Raw genomic sequence first — 20938 nt, forward strand, 5'->3', positions numbered from 1 at the left:
CACCAAGCACCGTGCTAAGCACTTTACAAATATCATCTTATTTGATCGTCATGACAAACCTGATAGGTGATTTTTAGCTTTATTTTACAGTTGAAGAAACTGAGGCAGATAAAGGTTAAATGACTTGCTCAGAGTGACAGAGCTTGAAAGTATCTCAGGCTGGATTTGAACTCAGGTCTTTCTGCCTCCAGGCTTAGCCCTCTATACACTGTGCCACCCACCTGCAAATTTGATGGAAAATCTCTGGTCATAAGTTATAGTAGCAAAGCAGATGTAAATTCATATCCTTTAATTTATTTGCTTAATGTCATTACCATTGATAAGATCATATTAGTTTCTGATGTTCAAACTTGACTATGCCAGTTGCTTTGTTGGTGAGAAATTTCTTTTTACTATTTAATATTTTTAGTTTTCAACATTGATTGCCATGAGATTTTGAGTTACAAATTTTTCCCCATTTCTACCCTCCCCCCATCACAAGATGGCATATATTCTGATTGCCCCTTTCCCCAGTCAAGCCCTCCCTTCTATCACCCCACTCCTCCCCCCATCCCCTTTTCCCTTACTTTCTTGTAGGACAAGATAGATTTCTATGCCCCATTCCTTATGTCTTATTTCCCAGTTGCATGTAAAAACAACTTTTTGTGAGTATTTCTGTTTAGAACTTCCAAATTCTCTCCCTTCTCCACCCCCCCACCCTCCTTGAGAAGGCAAGCAATTCAATATAGGCCACACATGTATAATCATGCAAGACACTTCCATAACAATCATGTTGTGAAAGACTAACAGTATTTCTCTCCATCCTATCCTATTCCCCTTTATTTGGTTTTCTCCCTTGACCCTGTCCCTTTTCAAAAGTGGTTGTTTTTGTTTACCTCCATGCCCAATCTGCCCTCCCTTCTATGATCCCCCCTCTCTTATCCCCTTCCCCCCTACTTTCCTGTAGGGTAAGATACTCAACTGAGTGCACATGTTATTCTGTCCTTAAGTCAAATCTGATGAGAGCAAGATTCACTCATTCCCTTTCACCTGCCCCCTCTTCCCTTCCAATAGAACTGCTTTTTCTTGCCACTTTTATGTGAGATAATTTACCCCATTCTGTCTCTCCCTTTCTCCTTCTCCCAATATATTCCTCTCTCACCCCTTAATTTATTTTTTAGGTATCATCCCTTCATATTCAACTCACCTTGTGCCCTCTGGGTGTGTATCTGTGTGTGTATATATATATATATATTGTATGTATGTATGTATATGTATGTATGTATGTACATTCCCTTCAACTACCTTAATACTGAGAAAGGTTTTGTGAGTTACAAATATCATCTTTCCTGGTAGGAATGTAAAGAAAACAGTTTAATTTTGGTTAGTCTCTTATGATTTCTCTTTCATGTTTACCTTTTCGTACTTCTCTTAATTCTTGTGTTTGAAAGTTAAATTTTCTATTCAGCTCTGGTTTTTTCATTGAGAAAGCTTGACAGTTCTCTATTTTATTGAAAATACATATTTTGCCCTGGGGTATTATACTCAGTTTTGCTGGGTAGGTGATTCTTGGTTTTAATCATAGCTCCTTTGACCTCCAGAATATCATATTCCAAGCCCTTTGATCCCTTAACGTGGAAGCTGCTAGATCTTGTGTTATCCTGCTTGTGTTTCCACAGTACTCAAATTGTTTCTTTCTGGCTGCTTGCAATATTTTCTTTTTTACCTGGGAACTCTGGAATTTGGTGACAATATCCCTAGGAGTTTTCTTTTTGAAACCTTTTTCAAGAGGTTATTGGTGAATTCTTTCAATTTCTATTTTACCCTCTGGTTCTAGAATATCAGGGCAGTTTTCCTTGATAATTTCTTGAAAGGTGATGTCTAGCTCTTTTGTTGATCATGTCTTTCTGGCAATTCACTAATTTTTAAATGATCTCTCCTGGATTTTTCTCCAGGTCAGCAGTTTTTTCCAATGAGATGTTTCACATTGTCTTCCATTTTTTTTCATTCTTTTAGTTCTGTTTTGATTTCTCATAAAGTCACTAGCTTCTACTTCCTGCATTATAATTTTTAAGGTAGTATTTTCTTCAGTGGTCTTTTGGACCTCCTTTTCCATTTGGCTAATTCTGCCTTTCAAGCATTCTTCTCCTCACGGGCTATTTGGAGCTCTTTTGTCATTTGGGTTAGCCTGTTTTTTAAAGTGTTATTTTCTTCATATTTTTGAGTCTCCTTTAGCAAGTCATTGTTTCAACAATCCAGCTAGCAGCTGCTGTGGGGGTGAAAGACCAACACAACCCCAACAACAAGAATGCTACCAGCACACTGAAAAAGCACAGGTTCTTTTGATCTGCTTAACTAAGGAAAGCTACGTGAAGGGGTTGACAAGCTTACTTTAATTCAGCATACAAATATCATTCACTTAGTTCAGGGGAAAAAGCCAGCACCCTGAACTTCAGAACAAATACAAACAAATTACAAACATCAACAGACAGACCATGTCTGATTCAAATCCCAATACATAGTTACCAGAGTTTAACAAAGTCCCAACATCTGGGTTTATGAGCTGGAGGGCTTCTTAGCTACAACTGCCCGGGAGGCTCCAAATGCCACCAAGAGTGAGAGCCCTGCACAAATGGCTCTGTCTTCTCTTCTTATAGAATTTCAGACATCATCAAACATCATCTGAATGACCAGAATTTAGGCTCTTATGATTGGCTCTTGAGTTAGCCCCTCCCCTTAGGACCCTGGGAGGTTCACATCCACATAGGTTAGGTTAACACCTAATAGGGGTTAGAGCCTGGGGCTTAGCACTCAGGAAGACTCAATGAAATACACTGAATTACTCAAAGGAAACAAAAGGCAAACTCTTCAAGGGCACTTGTTGAACTAAGTGCTAAGAGGCCATTTTGCTTACCAACACAGTCATTGACTTGTTTTTCATGATTTTCTTGCATCGCTCTCATTTGTCTTCCCAATTTTTCCCCTACTTCTCTTACATGCTTTTCCAAATCCTTTTTGAGCTCTTCCATATTTTTCTTGGAGGCTTTTGATGTAGGTCCTTTGACTTTATTGACTTCTTCTGGCCATATGTTTTGATCTTTCTCACCAGAAAAAGATTCTATAGTCTGAGTCTGAGTCCTTTTACACTGCTTGCTTATGTTCCCAGTCAACTACTTGACCCTTGAGCTTTTTGTCAGGGTATGACTGTTTTCCGAGTGCAGTGTGCTTTGTCCCAAGCTCAGGGGCCTTGCACTACTATTTTCAGAGCTACTTCTATTCTGCGGTGGGATGATGCTCCTCTCCTGGCCTGTGCTCTGGTCTGTGAGTGCAAGCACTTCTTTCTGCCATGTAGCTACCAAGAGGACTCCCTCTCCACAGTCACTGCACACCAGTGCTTCTCCTGCCCCAAGAACTGCCAACCAGGACCATAACCCAGATCCAAGTAGGTCAAACCAAGAGAACCCCGCTTCTGCACCAGCAAAGCACTCCCTACACCTCCTGCTCTGATCTGCCACTTGATTCCTCCCACCTTGTGGGCCATGGACTCCAGAAGCAGCTGATGCTGGAGCTCTGGAAGCAACCACAGGAGCTTACTGCACCACCTCCACCATCCCAGGGGCTGGGACTGAACACACATCTCTCACCCTGATCCAGCAGTTTTCCCACTGATCTGTTTCATTGTCTTTGGTGTTTGTAGGTTGAGAAGTCTTGTAACTGCTACATCTCAGTGATTTATGGCTGCCTGCTCCACTGATCTCCTTTGCCCTGTTGTATCCTGGCATGGCTCATGCTGGGCTGGGCTCTGCTCTCATTATGGTGTGATAGACCTTTCCCAGTGAGCATCCAGGCCATCCTGGGCTGGAGATCTGCTTCCCTCTGTTATCTTGTGGGCTCTGTAGCTCTAGAATTCGTTCACAGCCATTTTTTATTGTTGTTTGGAGGGATTCGAGGGAGAGCTTAAGTGAATCCCTGTTTTCCAGTTGCCATCTTGGCCCCGCCCCCTGAGAAATTTCTTTTCTAGGTCTTCAGTAGCTGTGGCTTCCGAGGAGGCAAGGACACAGCTCCTATAGAGGAAGTTGCTGGCCTCCTTCTCTCCAAGGGATGCTTTCCTGCATGGATGATGAAATGACCATTCCATATGTAGAAGTGCTTAAGAAACTGTGGCTATATAGCCTTGTGGGGGCATGGAAACTGTCTTTATCTAAGAGGTTGTAATGTGGAAGAGAGTCTACTTGTTCCATGTGTTGGCAGATAGGCCTGGGTTCAGATACTGCCTCTGACACATTTTCTGTCCACTCATGGATAAATCACAACTTCTCTCCACCTCAGTTTTCAAGGATTGTCTGCCATGTCCCAGATAGGCAGCAGATGTCTTTATTCTTATCATCTAGTTAGCAAACAGCTGCCTCACCAGTCCTCTCTCCTTCCCCAGGTGCTTACAGGCTGATTTCTCATCTGATAGCATCAATGGATCCACATCTCCTTTTCCTGAAGGACAATGAGCTGCTTCCTTATCAGATTTCAAACCCCTCCTCTTCAGGAAAAGCTTCATATCTTTATTTACTGCCTGGGGGTCAGAAGTCCTTCATCACTATCTCCCCTATGTAACATTCTTCCAACACAATGCCAATCAGGATTTTTTCTGCTTCTTCAGTTCACTTTCTTTTTGATAGGGTAAAATGTGTGTGTGTGTGTGTGTGTGTGTGTATGTGTATGCATGCAAATAAAGCAGCACATCAATGGAGTTGACCTTAAATGCTAATTAGTCCAATCTTTGGATTTTACATATGAGGAAACTGAGGTCCAGAGAGGTCAAATAACTTGCCCAAGATCAAACAGTAGCAAGAGATAGAGGGAGGATTTGAACCTAGGTTTTGTCTCCAAAAATTGTGCTCTGTCTACTCTATACTTCCTCATTCTCCATAGTATTAAAAACGGAGAGACAAAGGAGCGAGCTCTGTTACCCATTCTTCTAGGAAGAAGATCAGCTTCAGCTTTTGCATATCTGTAGCAATAACTTGACTATAACAGAAATACTACTCACACTCTATGCAGGTCACGCAAAAGTATTTTATTCTCCTTACTTACTGTGAGAATCTCCCTGTTTTATTCTTCTTGTTACTATGTCCCTTAGAAAACCACTATGGCAGACTTCTTACAGGAGGCTCACAAATCTTAACATTTCATCAGCATCATTTCATGACTGCCATGTCCACTTTCTTTTTCTTCTTGTTGCTAATCTCTTACATTCCAATTGTTTGGGGAACACAGGTGTTTAATAAATGTTTTTTGGTTGAGGGGTTGGTTACCACCTTCTTTCACCTTTTCCTTGAGTTATTCCCAACCTCTTTCCTCTTCAGTTCAAATCTTGTCTTCTTCTTTCCTTTATTCTCAGTTCCTTCTTACATCCTGCTTTTCCCCTTGATTCCTTCTTCTTTTGTACGTCATTTCACTCTGATCCTTCAGTTCAGTTACTTTTCTTTCACCTTGTCTGGCTCATTCTTTTTCATACTCTCAAGTGCTCCTAAATTCCTCTCCCAAAATCTATTTCTTGCCCTCTTCCCAGTTGCAAAATCCTCCAAATCACTTCTGTCTCTTCCTTTTCCTCCTCATTCTCTCCTTCTGTTCCCTCTCATTCTCCCTTCTCTTCTTTCCCATTTCCTTTTCCCTTTCATTTTCCCTTCTCTTTTCCCTTCCCTGTCTCTTCCCCATTTCTTTCCCCTCTCCATTCCTTCCTTCCTTTCCCATTTTCTCTCTCCTTCCCTTTCTGCTTCCCCACTCCTCTTCTTTCTTTCTCTCCTCTCTTTCCACCTTCTCTCCTTCTTCTTCTCCTCCTTCTACTGCTCCTTCTCTTTCTCATTCAGGTCATGTTCTCTTGCTCCCTCTTCCACATAACCGTCTTCAGTCAAAGCCATAACAAGAATAGTCACTACCCATTTTGACAATTTGGGGCAAGGCAGCCCAGATAATCTAAGAGATGACCATATCATAGTGATGTAACACTTAAAACATTTTCCTCTTTGAAAGCATTTTTATTATGCACCTACTATGTCCAAGAAACTATTCTAGGTCCTAGGGATTCAAAGACAAAGGGGAGAAGAAACAATGTCTGCCCTGAAGAAGCCAATATTCTTTTGGAGGGTCTGGGTAATATGACATTTACAAAACATAAATGCAAGATAGTTTGAAGAGCAACAAGGAAGATTTGGGAAATGTATCCATAAGAACTGGCACATAATATGGGCCTTAAAGGAAGAGACAAGTATTCACCAATATTCTCCTTCCCTACCTCCTAATACTAAACATATACTCTGCTGGTGCCCCTTAATGACTCATTTCCCACCTAATCTCATTGGTTTAACTTGTTAGCCATTACTCTCTTCTTTCTCTTTAAGCCACCATTCCCACACCACCAAAAGACTAAATGAGATAATATGTGTAATATACTTTACAAGAATAAAAGTGCTATTTGAATATGATTGAGTATTATTAATTAGACCAGACCTGTGATATCACTGGTGAATGAAAGTTTTCAAGAGGAAAATCCCAGTATGAATATAAACTGACTCCTTTTCTGTAATTTATTGTTTCATAAAGTTGTCTGGGGCATTGTAGCAGCAAGCATCATAGCATACCCCAGATGGCTTGCTAGCACAGGTTCTTAACTCTGCTTTTAAAGGAAAGTAACCTTAAAGAGGTCAACAATCTTTTTTTAATTACATTCACTATTTCAGGGGAAAAATCAACCCCCGGAACATCAGAGAAAATACAAACCAAGAAATCCAAGACCAACAGACAGGGCTCTTAGCCTCAACCAGACCAATATTGCCATATACTTTACATCCACCACTGGATCAAGAGAGCCTTTGCATCTGAGCAGTCAGGGAGCTCTGAACATATGGCTACTCAGAGTCTCAACCAGGGAATCACAAGATCCTTCCCATAAGTGAACCCCCAAAGCAAAATACCAACTCGGAGTATATGTACACTTCTAAGAGCCAGAAAGCGTCACAACCTTCCTGACTCAGTGCCTAATTAGAAATTAGCAAAAGATCTGAAAGCCTTCCTACAAGGAAGCCTCCCCTAAGCAGGCTTCTCTGTGACTCAGGATGTATCACAGCTATGAGCTGAGCCAAAGCTCAAAGCAGGTCACATAGGCCTATTAATAGATGGGGAAGATCCTCCTATTCCATTAACGTCACAGGCATTGAGAAGTTAATTTGTCCATAGACCCATGCTGCCAGTCTATGTGAGGGGCAGCACTTGAAATCAGGTTTCCCTGACTTCAAAGTTATCTTTTTATTTGTCATGACCATGATGATTAATACCATTATTATTATTATTTATGATAGATTCTAAAAAGGAATTATTCTTCTAGATATCTGTTATCACATCTGTATCACATCTGTATCATCTGTATCTGTATTCTAATGAAGATCTCTAACAAATGTATGATGATTATAATGCTATTGCTCTTCATATGCACTTCCATGCCAGTATACAGGCCCTCTTTTAGGCCACACAGAAGCACTAGTAATACTTCTAGTAGTAGTGAAGTAACTAAAGGGCTTGGACAGCTAGGTGGCACAGTGGGCACAGTGCTGGGTCTAAAGTCAAGTAAGACATCTTCCCGAATTCACATCTAATCTCAGAAGTTTACCACCTGTGTAACCCTGGGCAAGTCATTTAACACTGTTTGCCTCCTTTTCCTCATTTATCAAATAAAATGAACAAGAAAATGGAAAACCACCCCAGTACCCTTGCCAAGAAAACACCAAATGGGGCCATGAAGAATCAGACAAGACTGGACAATGACAATAACTAAAAGATTACATGGGGCACAATTTTTTAGTGACATTGTAAGTTGTTCAGGGCTAAGTTTAAATTAAGTAATATCTGTTGTATTCTACCTTCTCAATAAGGACATCCATATACCCTTGCTTGTGCCATTATAGTCAATTATAATTGTTTCAAGGACAGGAAACATATATAATTCCTTCCTTCCTCCCTTCTTTCCCTCCTTGCTTCCTTCATTCATTCTTTCCTTCCTTCCTTTTCTCTATCCTCCCTTTCTTCCATTATTAACATCTAGTACTTTCCTATGGGGCAGCTAAGTGGCACAGTGGATAAAATATTGGGCCTGGAATCAGGAAGACTCATTTTCCTGAGTTCAAACTAGGCTTCAAACACTTACCCTGGGCAAGTCACTTAACCCTATTCCTCATATATAAAATAAGCTGGAGAAAGAAATGGCAAACCACTACAATATGTTTGCCAGGAAAACCCCAAAAGGCACCACAAAGAGTCAACAACCACAACTTTTCTGTGACTAAAATAGCTGATAACAATAGAACACTTTAAGATAAAATTCATGAAACACTTTGCATATATTTTCTCAGTAGAGATAGTGACACAAACAATATTTTGAATGAATTCAAAGGGTGATAATTTTTTTAATTAATTAGCCTTGCCAGAGCCAAAGCAGAATGGAGTAGAAGAAAAAAAAATATTTCCACTATAGTTGGGTTCTGTAAATTTTGTAGGAGGTTGGTTTGTTAAAATGAAGTGCAGGATGTGGAGGTGGAAATGAGTGGGGGAGGGGGGCAGAGCCAAGATGGAGGCTGGAAAGCAGGGACTAGCATGAGCTCCCCACCAAGTCCCTCCAAAAACCTATAAAAATGGCTCTGAACCAATTCTAGAACTGCAGAACCCACAAAATAGGAGAGGAAAGAAAGGCTCCAGACCAGGACAGCCTGGATGATTGCTGGGTGAGGTCTTTCACGCACAGAGCTGGGAGTGGAGCAGAGCGGAGCAGAGCCCAGCATGGCCCGCACAGACCAACCAGACCAGGAGCCAGGCGGAGCGTGCCCTAGCACCCTGAATCAGTGAGCTGCAGCAGTTACCAGACTTCTCAAGCCACAAACACCAAAGACAACAGAGAAGGTTAGTGGGAAAAGCTACTGGGCACAGAGTGAAAGAAGGAGTTCTCAGTTTGGCCACTGCCCCGGTGGCAGCGGAGGTGGGGCAGCTACAGAACTACAGCTGCAGTTGCTTCTGTCCCCAGACCCACCTGGTGGGAGGAATTAAGTGGTGGATCAGAGCAGGAGTGAAGAGCCTGCTGAAGATCTAAGTTCAGTCCAGGTTGGGGGTTCTTGAGGAAGGAGGAGTGCTGCTGTGGCAGATCTGGCACATCCCCCCAAGCTTAGAACATAGAACTCTTTACTCTACAAGCAGTCATACCCCGATGAAAAACTCAAGGGTCAAGTAAGTTGGCTGGGAACATGGCCAGGCAGCGAAATGCACCCAGATTCAGTCTCAGACTTTGGAATCTTTCTTTGGTGACAAAGAAGACCAAAACATACAGCCAGAAGAAGTCAACAAAGTCAAAGAGCCTACAACAAAAGCCTCCAAGAAAAACATGAATTGGTCTCAGGCCATGGACGAGCTCAAAAAGGAGTTGGAAAAGCATGTTAGAGAAGTAGAGGAAAAATGGGAAAGAGAAATGAGAAGGATGTGAGAAAACCATGAAAAACAAGTCAATGACTTGCTGAAGGAGACCCAAAAAATGCTGAAAAATACACTGAAGAAAACAACACCTTAAAAAATAGGCTAACTCAAATGGCAAAAGAGCTCCAAAAAGCCAATGAGGAGAAGAATGCCTTGAAAGGCAGAATTAGCCAAATGGAAAAGGAGGTCCAAAAGACCACTGAAGAAAATACTACCTTAAAAATTAGATTGGAGCAAGTAGAAGCTAGTGGCTTGATGAGAAATCAAGATATTATTATTTTTTGTTTTCTTTAACGTGTGTACTTTTGTTTGAACTGGTCTTAAGTCAGTGTACAGGTAAAGCTCCTCCCCTCCCCCAAGTACTGGCACCAATCTCAAAAAACTCGCAGGGAGATTGTAAAGTCTTCATTCACATCTATGTTGGGGACAGGGAGGGAATTTAGGGGGCCATTCATTATGGCTGACAATTTAAAAAAAAAGGAACAAGTATTAAGGCGGAAGATACAAAAAGTTTTTTTGTTTTTTAAAGGATTACATAATTTACATGTAAAGCAATACTAGTACCTTCCCCCCCTCCCCCCTCCCCCACTGGATTTTTGTTACATAGCTCCTTTGCTCTAGCAGAGGACAGCCTTCACAGAGGCTTGTAACTCTGTAACAATGCATTATACAATATTTGGAATGACTATTAAAAAAACAAAACAAATGTACAATCCGAGTCCTGAAGACGCATTGTAGAACTTTGGAGATGCTTGCCTCCAACACACTTAGACTGCTCATCACCTTCACCGTTCCAGTTTTTAAATCCTGAGTCAAGCGCCAAAAAAAAAAAAACAAAAAAAAAAAAAAAAAAAATAAAGCCATGCCAATCTCATCTCTTTTTTGGGCAATTATCATGTCACACCCTTTGACAAAAAAAAAAAAAAAACAATCAAAAAAACACAAACAGCCCATTTAGAAGCATTTGCGGTGGACAATGGAGAGCCCAGATTCGTCATACTCCTGCTTGCTGATCCACATCTGCTGGAAGGTGGAGAGAGAAGCCAGGATGGAGCCTCCAATCCAGACAGAGTATTTACGCTCAGGTGGGGCAACGATCTTGATTTTCATTGTGCTGGGAGCTAGGGCTGTAATCTCCTTCTGCATCCTGTCAGCAATGCCTGGGTACATGGTGGTACACCAGACAATACGGTATTGGCATACAAATCCTTACGGATGTCAACATCACACTTCATGATTGAGTTGAAGGTAGTTTCGTGGATTCCACAGGATTCCATACCTAAGAAAAATGGTTGGAAGAGGGCTTCTGGGCATCGGAACCTCTCGTTGCCAATGGTGATGACCTGACCATCAGGGAGCTCGTAGCTCTTTTCCAGAGAAGAGCTAGATGCAGCAGTGGCCATCTCCTGCTCAAAGTCTAGGGCGACGTAACACAGCTTCTCCTTGATGTCACGCACGATTTCCCTCTCAGCTGTGGTAGTGAAACTGTACCCTCTCTCGGTCAGGATCTTCATGAGGTAGTCCGTCAGATCACAGCCAGCCAGATCCAGACGGAGGATGGCATGGGGAAGGGCATAACCTTCATAGATGGGCACAGTGTGGGTCACACCATCACCGGAGTCCATCACTATACCAGTGGTAGGACCAGAGGCACGACCAGAGGCATACAGGGACAGCACAGCCTGGATGGCAACATACATGGCTGGGGTGTTGAAGGTCTCAAACATAATCTCAGTCATCTTTTCTCTGTTGGCTTTGGGGTTCAGGGGGGCTTCTGTCAGCAGCACAGGGTGCTCTTCAGGGGCCACATGGAGCTCATTGTAGAAAGTATGATGCCAGATCTTCTCCATGTCATCCCAGTTGGTGACAATACCATGTTCAATGGGGTACTTCAGGGTCAGAATACCTCTCTTGCTCTGGGCCTCATCCCCCACATAGCTGTCTTTCTGGCCCATACCCACCATCACACCCTGATGTCTGGGGCGCCCAACAATGGAAGGGAAGACAGCCCAAGGGGCATCGTCTCCTGCAAAGCCAGCTTTGCACATTCCGGAGCCATTGTCGACCACGAGAGCAGCAATATCATTATCCATGGCGAACTTTGAAGTGGCAAGTTTAAACCCTTAAGAGAGAGAGGAGGTGGTGCTGCACCTGGAGGCAGGGGGGAGGCAAGTGCATGCTGGGTGGAAGAGCTCACAGCTACCGAAATCAAGATATTGTAAAACAGAACCAAAGGAATGAAAAAATGGAAGACAATGTGAAATATCTCATTGGAAAAACCACTGACCTGGAAAATAGATCCAGGAGAGATAATTTAAAAGTTATTGGACTACCTGAAAGCCATGATCAAAAAAAGAGCCTAGATATCATCTTTCAAGAAATTATCGAGGAGAACTGCCATGATATTCTAGAGCCACAGGGTAAAATAGAAATTGAAAGAATCCATCGATCTCCTCCTCAAATAGATCCCAAAAAGAAATCTCCTTGGAATATTGTCACCAAATTCCAGAGCTCCCAGATCAAGGAGAAAATTCTTCAAGCAGCCAGAAAGAAATAATTTGAGTATTGTGGAAATACAATCAGGATAACCCAAGATCTAGCAGCTTCTACATTAAGAGATTGAAGGGCTTGGAATACGATATTCCAGAGGTCAATGGAGCTAGGATTAAAACCAAGAATCACCTACCCAGCAAAACTCAGTATCATGCTCCAAGGCAAAATATGGATTTTCAATAAAATAGAGGACTTTCAAGGTTTCTCAGTGAAAAGACCAGAGCTGAATAGAAAATTTGACTTTCAAACACAAGAATCGAGAGAAGCATAAAAAGGTAATTAAGAAAAAGAAATTGCAAGGGACTTACTAAAGTTGAACTCTTTTGTTTACATTGCTACATGGAAAGATGACATGTATGATTCATGAGACCTCAGTATTAGGGTAGCTGAAGGGAATATGCATATATATATATATATATATATTTATATATGTGTGTGTGTGTGTATATGTTTATGTATACATATGTATATGTGAGTGTGTATATATGTATATATGTGTGTGAGAGAGAGAGAGAGAGGGCACTGGGTGAGTTGAAGATGAAGGGAAGATACCTAAAAGAAATAAAATCAAACTAAGGGATGAGAGAGGAATATATTGAGAGAGGGAGATAGGGAGAGATAGAATGGGGTAAATTATCTCGCATAAAAGTGGCAAGAAAAAGCAGTTCTGTAGGAAGGGAAGAGGGGGCAGGTGAGGAGGAATGAGTAAATCTTGCTGTCATCGGATTTGACCTGAGGAGGGAATACCATCCATACTCTGTTGGGTATCTAACCCACAGGAAAGAAGGAGGAAGAAGACAAAAAAGGGGGGGATTATAGAAGGGAGGGCAGATGGGGGTGGAGGTAATCAAAAGCAAACACTTTCGAAAAGGGAGAGGGTCAAGGGAGAAAATTGGATAAAGGGGGATAGGTTGGGAAGGAGCAAAATATAGTTAGTCTTTCACAACATGAGTTTTGTGGAAGGGTTATACATAATGCCACACATGTGGCCTATGTTTAATTGCTTGACTTCTTAGGGATGGTGGGTGGGAAGGGAAGAGGGGAGAGAATTTGGAACTCAAAGTTTTGAAAACAGATGTTCAAAAACAAAAAAAAAGTTTTTGCATGCAACTAGAAAACGAGATACACAGGCAATGGGGCGTAGAAATTTATCTTGCCCTACAAGAAAGGAAGGGAAAAGGGGATGGGAGGGGAGTAGGGTGACAGAAGGGAGGGCTGACTGGGGAACAGGGAAACCAGAATATACGCCATCTTGGAGTGGGTGGGAGGGTAGAAATGGGGAGAAAATTTGTAATTCAAACTCTTGTGAAAATCAATGCTGAAAACTAAATATATTAAATAAAAAAAATTTAAAATAAAAGAAATGAGTCGGGGAGAGAAAGGGAGGCAGAATCTTTGAGCTTAGAAACTCCTCATTGTGCCTTTGTTTTCTGGATTAAACAAAGGGTGACAGGTGAGTGGAAGAGAGGAGTGATTGCAAAACATTCCCAGCTGCTCCCAAAGGTATTGGTTCACTTGTAGTGTAGGCTCTGTACAGATAAGAGCTGATTCAGGTGACAGAATGCTGATTTTTTTTTAAAAAAAGATATAAATCCCTGAAAAATCAAACTTTGATAACTGTAAAAACAAGATTGTTATTTGACAGTGCCCATTCTTTAATATCAAGAACAAGTGTTCAGAACAGCAAATTCACACACACACACACACACACATGCCCAAAGCCCTATAGGAATTTTATTTTTCCCTGTGGCTGTATCATCCTATAGAAATTAATTGGCATGCCTAAGGAGACTCTGAAGAGTTTCATTATTTTATCACTGTACTTACTTAATAAGACAGCCCAGTTTGCTCACTAGTAGAACCTCTGCACCACAGGTAAGAAATGAGAAATGTTCAAGGTCAATTAACTGCAAATGCTTAAAGCTAGCTCAAAGTGCTGTAGTTGTAACTGTGAGAGATGCTGGGAAAAACTCGTATTCAGTGGTTCATTTTTCTCCTGATGAGAACTGATGGCCCAAGGTTAGCACACTAGAAGCATGCTGAAGCTTTTTTCCCCCCATGGGCTGCTTCTCTACATGTATTTCTGTGTTGATTATACTGTGTGGTTTGAAGGAGCCAAAATGTCAGTGAAAATAATTAATATTTTTTTCTGTTCTGTACTAGCAATATTAAGAGAATAACTAAACAGCAATTAAGGGGAATTTTTTAAGGCAGAAATTCACGATGATTTTTCTTATGATTAAGATTCTTATTTGACCTAACAGTATTGCCCGAGTAAACATGAAATCAAATAGACCTTCTTGGAGGGTTTGCTGAGAGCTCAGTTTCTTAGGATGTTTAATATCCTTTGAATTTTGATTTATTCAATAGTTTCCTAGACACTGAAGCTTGTAAAATTAAATTTCAAGTAATTTTTTTTTTCAGTAAAATGGATAAAAAAGGAGTTCATCAAAAATACCTAACAGATGAATTTTGATGCTTGCTGTACTGTCAGTTAAAGCAAGATATGGAGAATCATTATATGACATGAAATCATAGTTTGAATGATGGTAAAATTCACTAAACCTCCAGGATCCTAGGATCATCATGGAAGTAGGGTTGTTATCTGCAATAGTTATACAAAACCCCCAGGGACACTAATGGATCCCTCCAAACTCAGACTGCCTTTTGAACTGGTATGGGAACATATTTGGTATCTTTCCTCTTTAAACCTTTTCTCTTATAAACTTCCTTTGCACTCTTTTTTACAATAAGTTTTTATCGATTTATTTTAAATTTTTTACATCACTGTAGTATTTCCCATTATACCATTTCCTCTCCTACCAGAAAGTTATCACATATAACAAATTATATTTTTCAACAAAAACAGAAGGACAAAATTAGCAAAATTGATAAATTTGTTGAAAAAATCTGAAAATATTTGCAAGGTATACTTTTGGACCTCACACTTCTGTAAAAGGGTGAAGTGGCAGTATTTTCTTGTATTTCTTCTTTTGAGCCATTCTTATTCTTTATAATTTCAGAATATTCATCTCAGAGATTTTTGTGTTTTTTTTCATTTACATTGTTGTTTATACATATGCATATACGTGTGTGTGGTATATGGTATGAGTCTGTATATGTGTGTTATGCACATATGTATATGCTTGTGTATGTGTGTGTACATTTATGAACACATCTTTCCATGTGTTTTGGTAATTGTCACATTCTTCAAGTGTTATAGCACAGTAATATTCCAAAACTTCCCTATTACTGTTGAGGGCACCATCATCCTTCCGGTTACCTAAATTTTAGTTTACAACTTTAATGTCATCTGTGATTCTTCTCTCACTGATCCCACATATCCATTAAATTGCTTTATTGTATGATTTCTATTTTCACTTCCTTTGCATATACCCTTTTCCCTTCACTCACACAAGCACTCACCTTGTTCAGGCCCTTATCACCTTGGAATTACATTATTGGGCATCTTCTTGGATCTCTTACTCGGTACCATATTTGTTCTTTGTAATATTGCAACATTCCCTTTGATTTCTTCTTTTGGTGGTTGTTCTTTACATTTATACTGTCCTAGTCATTATGTATATTGTTTTCTTAGCTCTACTTACATCACTCTGAATCACAACATGTAGATCTTTCCATGCTTTTCAATATTCATCGTTTCTTATTGCTTAGCAATATTAAATTGTCTTGATATTATAAACAGTTTGACTATTCCCCAGAAAATGTGCAATAATTTTGTTTAGAATTCTTTGGTATCACAAAAAATTGCTTCTAGAATTATGTTGATATATTTGGAGACTTTCTTCTTATCAATGGCTTCCTTAGTGTATACAAGCCCAGTAGCATAATCTCTGAAGGCAAAGGGCATGAATATTTTATTCACTTTATTTACTTAATTCTAAATTGCTTTCCAAAATTCTTGTACGGATTCACAGCTCCACCAACAATTTAGTGAGAGTGCATTGTGCCACCTAAAAATAAAAGTTTAAGATAGTTAAGCTTTTCATTTTTTTAAGTTATTGGCTTAAAGTAGAGATAATTATACTGAATTCATGGGTCTTTTAGTGCATCCTAAGACCCTAATAAATACATCATCTTGATTCTGAGAAATAGAAATTCTTTCAATTTCATGCCTATGAACAGTTATGAAACTCATCTCACTGATAGTTTCTCTTTGCTAACATGAGTTCATTATATGTAATCTTCTTTACTACTTTTCTTGTATCTCTACCCACAAAAGGAGCTGGTGGCTGGTCTCCCCTCGTGTCAAATAAATACCAATGGCTACAAATTGATCTTGGTGAGAGAATGGAAATCACTGCTATTGCTACCCAAGGTGGATATGGGAGTTCTGATTGGGTAACAAGCTACCTCCTGATGTTCAGTGACAGTGGAAGGAATTGGAAGCAATATCGTCAAGAAGAAAGCATCTGGGTATGTTTTTATAATAATGAAAACTAAATTGCCAAGAGTACCAATTCTAGCAATTGTTTCACATTGCTGCCAAGTTACTTTATATACATACCAAGTAAAGAATTGCAATTTTCAGAATTACTGTAAAAATGGTTTCCAATTGGAAATGAGGTAGATTCTAGATTTTCAAATGCATTTTACACAGGTGTCATACTAAAGGTAAAGTATAAATTTACATTCTGTCAGATATAGCTGAGGGGGCAAATATAACATTTATTATTCCATTAAACATTGAGATCTGAAGAAGAAAAAAGAGATCATGTGAGATTTGTATTTTGTTCAATAAAATGGTAGCTTAGACAGCCCTTCTTACGCTGTGGGTTGGTTCACTTAACTGAATGTTGGGATTGTGAAAAATTCTGAATGTGCAACAACTAAAAATTAATTCAGAATCAAACATGTAATGAATCTGAGGTGTTTCTGGCAGTGCTTGCCCATGTTGCATGGTGCAACTTCACTGCAGCCTTGGTTCTGAACACAGCATTCACCATTATAAAATCAAAATATCAATCAACTCTGAAAAACATTGAAGATGCTCCACATCCTGCAATACCAAATATTCTACCAAGATTTAATTCTTTATGTAAAAATAAACAAGCAAAATTGATTTTGTCTTTAATAAGTGGTAAAATCATATGTATACCAAAAAAAGTTTTAAAATAAATTTCTTTGTGATTTATTATCAGTAAATGTTTGATTTATATACCTATTTTATATACCTATATACCTATATACCCAGGGTCATGGAAAAATTTCTCAAATGAAAAAGGGTTGCTAGTGGAAAAAGTTTAAGAATCCCTGGCTTACCATTATCTCTGTATCATGTTACATTAGTAAAATAAATGCTTTCTTTTTATTTCCCTTGACCTTATCTAAGATTTATGAAATACACTGAACATTCTAAATTAATATAAATGAAAAATCTGTTTGTGGGTGATATGTATAGCAATGTAGATACTGCTACAATGAGAGCTGACAATCTTTACTCCTATTCTTTAATTTATAACCAAAACAAAAATAGGCCTTGTTTAGAAATTCAGAAGAAATTCTCCTGAGATTCTTTGAGACCATAAATAAAAAAGTCACCAATAGTTCTTGCACTTCTACAGTCACTATACTTGTTGAATAATTGCAACAAAATTTGCACCATATTGTATAAGAAAGATGAAACTATCTGTGCCAAATAATGGTCATGACATTTACAAGTGTACCAATATTGAAGCATTTTGTGGAAAGGATACTGTACATCTGTATACCCATACACACATATAATAATGATAGGAGAGACAGACAGACAGATGGACAGAGATCCCATCATTAAAATGACATTTTCTGAAGGAAAATGGTAATGCTCTTTTAAAAGGAAAGTTCCAGGGAGCAAGTTATAAATACCGGAGGAGAATACATAGATTAGTTAGAGAAAATTGTACCCAATGTAAAAAAGACAGCTTAAGTAAGTTTGATAGAATAAAGGAGAAATTTCTCCATTCTGATTCTAAAAAATAAACAGTGAAATAAGGGTTTCACATAATCCAGAGTTATACAGGTATATAACTTTTCTTTCTTTCTTTTTTTTTCATTTGAAATAAGAAGAGGAAAGACATAAGATTGAATTTTTTAAAAAAAGAAATTAGTAGTATTAGTTAACTCTGATAAGAAGACTTGGTATCTATTCTTTGATTAATCTGTGGACAATGAGGAAGTTAGCAATTTTCTCCCAATTTACTGAAAATCATATCTTTAATGCAAGACTATTGAAATGGTCAAGCTAATTTGAAGCAGGCAGGAATTATGTATATACCCAGGGGCATTTTTAACTTTAAGTTAAGTTATTCAATATTTCTCATTCCTAGACAAACTTGAGTACAATCAGAATTATCAGAATTAATGTCTACAAACAATAAAGGAACAAAAAATGAGATAAATGAATTGTATCTGATCAAGCTTTCAGCAAAGATTTATGAAGCACCTACTATGGGGTAGATACTTGTCTAGATGTTGGGAATGAAAGATAAAAATGAAATAATTCCAGTCTACAAAGGGGCTATATTCTTTTGGGAAAATAAGACATTCATATATAAAAAAACATACAAGTGCTCATATAAGCACATATACATAGTCATATAATGTATATTGTTTATATATAATGTGTGTATAAATTTTGTGTCTGATAAATTGTGATTATCCATATGGAAGACATGCTCATATGTACATAGGTATCTACATATTTACTTATATAGAAAAGTATATACTACATACAATGTTTTATATCATATAACGTTTTAGGTATATGTAATCTGTGGTATTATATGCACATTTTGTACATATACATGAACATACAATGGGATAGACCCAAGAGGATAGTGTAGAAAGAAGAGCTAAATCTAGCTCCCTCCCCAGCAACAACAAAATCTCTTCCAAACAAATCTAGAAAATACACAAGATTGAATTGTAATAGGAAAATCCAAGAAGTCACGGTGAGTCTTTTTCTTCAGCTCAGGTTACCATGAAGAGGCAGACTGAGAGGTCTGCAGATACTGGAGATGGTGTCTTTCTAGGAGCATCTACACAAAGCACTTTAGCCCAGGGAGAAGCTGGTTAGGAGGACAAGAGGAGGTCCCAAACCCATACTAGAGCACCTCAATGGAAATAGAAACCATCTAACATCAACTTTGTCACTTACTAACCAGTTCTTGGTCATAGAGCAAAGATGACCTGAGGAAGGAACTAGTGGCCAAGGGTGATGTTCTGGAATAGAGAGCAATCATAAACCCTGGGTTGTGTGCCAGAAAGAAAAAAATTCAGAAGCAAGGGACAGTAGTGTGACTCAGACCCCAGGAGCACAGTGAAGTCTCAGTTCCAGCTTTAACTCATTATGAAAGTTGCAAAGGAAAAACCAGTGCTGTAATTCCAGACCAAAGGGGAGCATTGAGTGTTGCCACATTGCACTGGTAAAGCTTCTGGCTCAAAGTGGCTGAAACCAGCAGCAGTCTACTGTTGCTCAGACCCAAAATTTCAGGGCTCAAAACAGGGAGATGGCAACTAATCTTTGCCCTGGATCAGACAATTTAGGAACACCCAAAACTTGAATATTCTTAGTCTGACCTGTCACTAAATTATTGGAATAAGACAACACTTAATACCCCAAGAAAGCGGCAACAAGATCATCTGAGATCTTCCATCCAGAAATGCATAGGACCTGACTCTAACATCAAGTCCAAAGTTAGGAAGTTGGCTACAAGAATGAGCAAACAAAGAAAGAAGGATAGCACCATAGAAAGCTATCATGATGACGGGGATGCTCATTACATGAACTCAGATGAAGAGAATGACTCCAAAACATCTACCGCCACAGCCTCAGAGAAAAATGCAGCTTAGGTACAAATTCAACAAGAATTTCGAGAAGAGCTGAAACAAGAGTTAAGAAAAAATAGTTAAATTTTTTCCTGTAAATGATAAAAGACAGAACTAGAGGGAAAATTGGAAAAGGGAGTTGTGGAAGAAGAAAAAAATTGGAAAGGGAATTAGCAAAAGAGATACAAAATCTTGCCCAAAATCTTGCCCAAATAGATCAGCCCAAAGAGAAGTCAATGATTCTATGCAATGAGAAATATTAAAACAATTTCAAAAGACTGAAAAAATAGAAGAAAGCATAAGACATGTCATAGGGAGAAAAACTTATCTGGAAAGTAGATCAAGGAAAAAAATTAAGAATCTTTGGATGGCCTGAATGATAGTAGTAGTAGTAGTGGTAGTAGTAGTAGTAGTAGTACTGGTGTGGTGGTGGTGGTGGTGGTGGTGGTGGTGGTAGTAGTAAAGTCTACACATCATATTTTAAGAAGTCTTAAAAGAAATTTGCCCACACCTCTCAGAGATGTTTGGCAGAAGGTAAAGTGGAAAAATAATCCATCCATCATCCCCTTAAAGAAATTCCAAAATGAAAACTCCCAGGAAGATCATATCAAAACCCAAAGCTTCCAGGTAAAGAAAAAAAAAAACATACTGCAGGCATCCAGAAAGAAATCATTCAAGTACCAAGGAGCCAGTCAGGATCATACACAATTTAGCAGCTACCACTATAAAGGAATGGGAAGCTTAGAATGGGATATTCCAGAAGACAAACAATATTTTTATAACTAAAAATAACTTGTCCATTAAAACTGACATCCTAAAAGGGAAAAAAACAAACCTTTAATGAAATGGAGGAATAGCAATCCCATTGACACAACCAGAGCTGTTTACAAACTTTGAAGTTCAAATATGGGAATTAAGTAAGACAAATATAAAAAGGTGAAAATGAGTAATCATTAGGAGCTTAAAAAGGATAAACTTTTTAGAGAGAATGATACTTGTGTCTCCTCTGAACTCTGTCACCATTTAGGGTCATAAAAGATGCCTATTTAGTCAAGATCTATGGGCAGTT

The 20938-nt window shown here is 39.0% G+C and overlaps 1 protein-coding gene and 1 pseudogene across 6 annotated transcripts in view; one reads left to right on the forward strand and one right to left on the reverse strand.

Moving 5' to 3' along the window:
• Nucleotides 1-10323: 10323 nt before the first annotated feature.
• LOC118834391 lies at nucleotides 10324-11588 on the reverse strand (annotated as a pseudogene).
• A 4699-nt stretch (nucleotides 11589-16287) lies between these two features.
• CNTNAP4 (contactin associated protein family member 4) overlaps nucleotides 16288-20938 on the forward strand; it is a 419915-nt gene continuing 415264 nt past the window's right edge. For all 6 annotated transcript variants that reach the window (XM_036741850.1, XM_036741849.1, XM_036741851.1 and 3 more), the window contains exon 1: nucleotides 16288-16476. In XM_036741850.1, the coding sequence (XP_036597745.1) occupies nucleotides 16351-16476 (126 nt within the window). In that variant the 5' untranslated portion in view covers nucleotides 16288-16350. The remainder of the gene's footprint in view (nucleotides 16477-20938) is intronic.

This window comes from Trichosurus vulpecula, chromosome 1, assembly GCF_011100635.1.
Source record: "Trichosurus vulpecula isolate mTriVul1 chromosome 1, mTriVul1.pri, whole genome shotgun sequence".
Taxonomy (NCBI): domain Eukaryota; kingdom Metazoa; phylum Chordata; class Mammalia; order Diprotodontia; family Phalangeridae; genus Trichosurus; species Trichosurus vulpecula.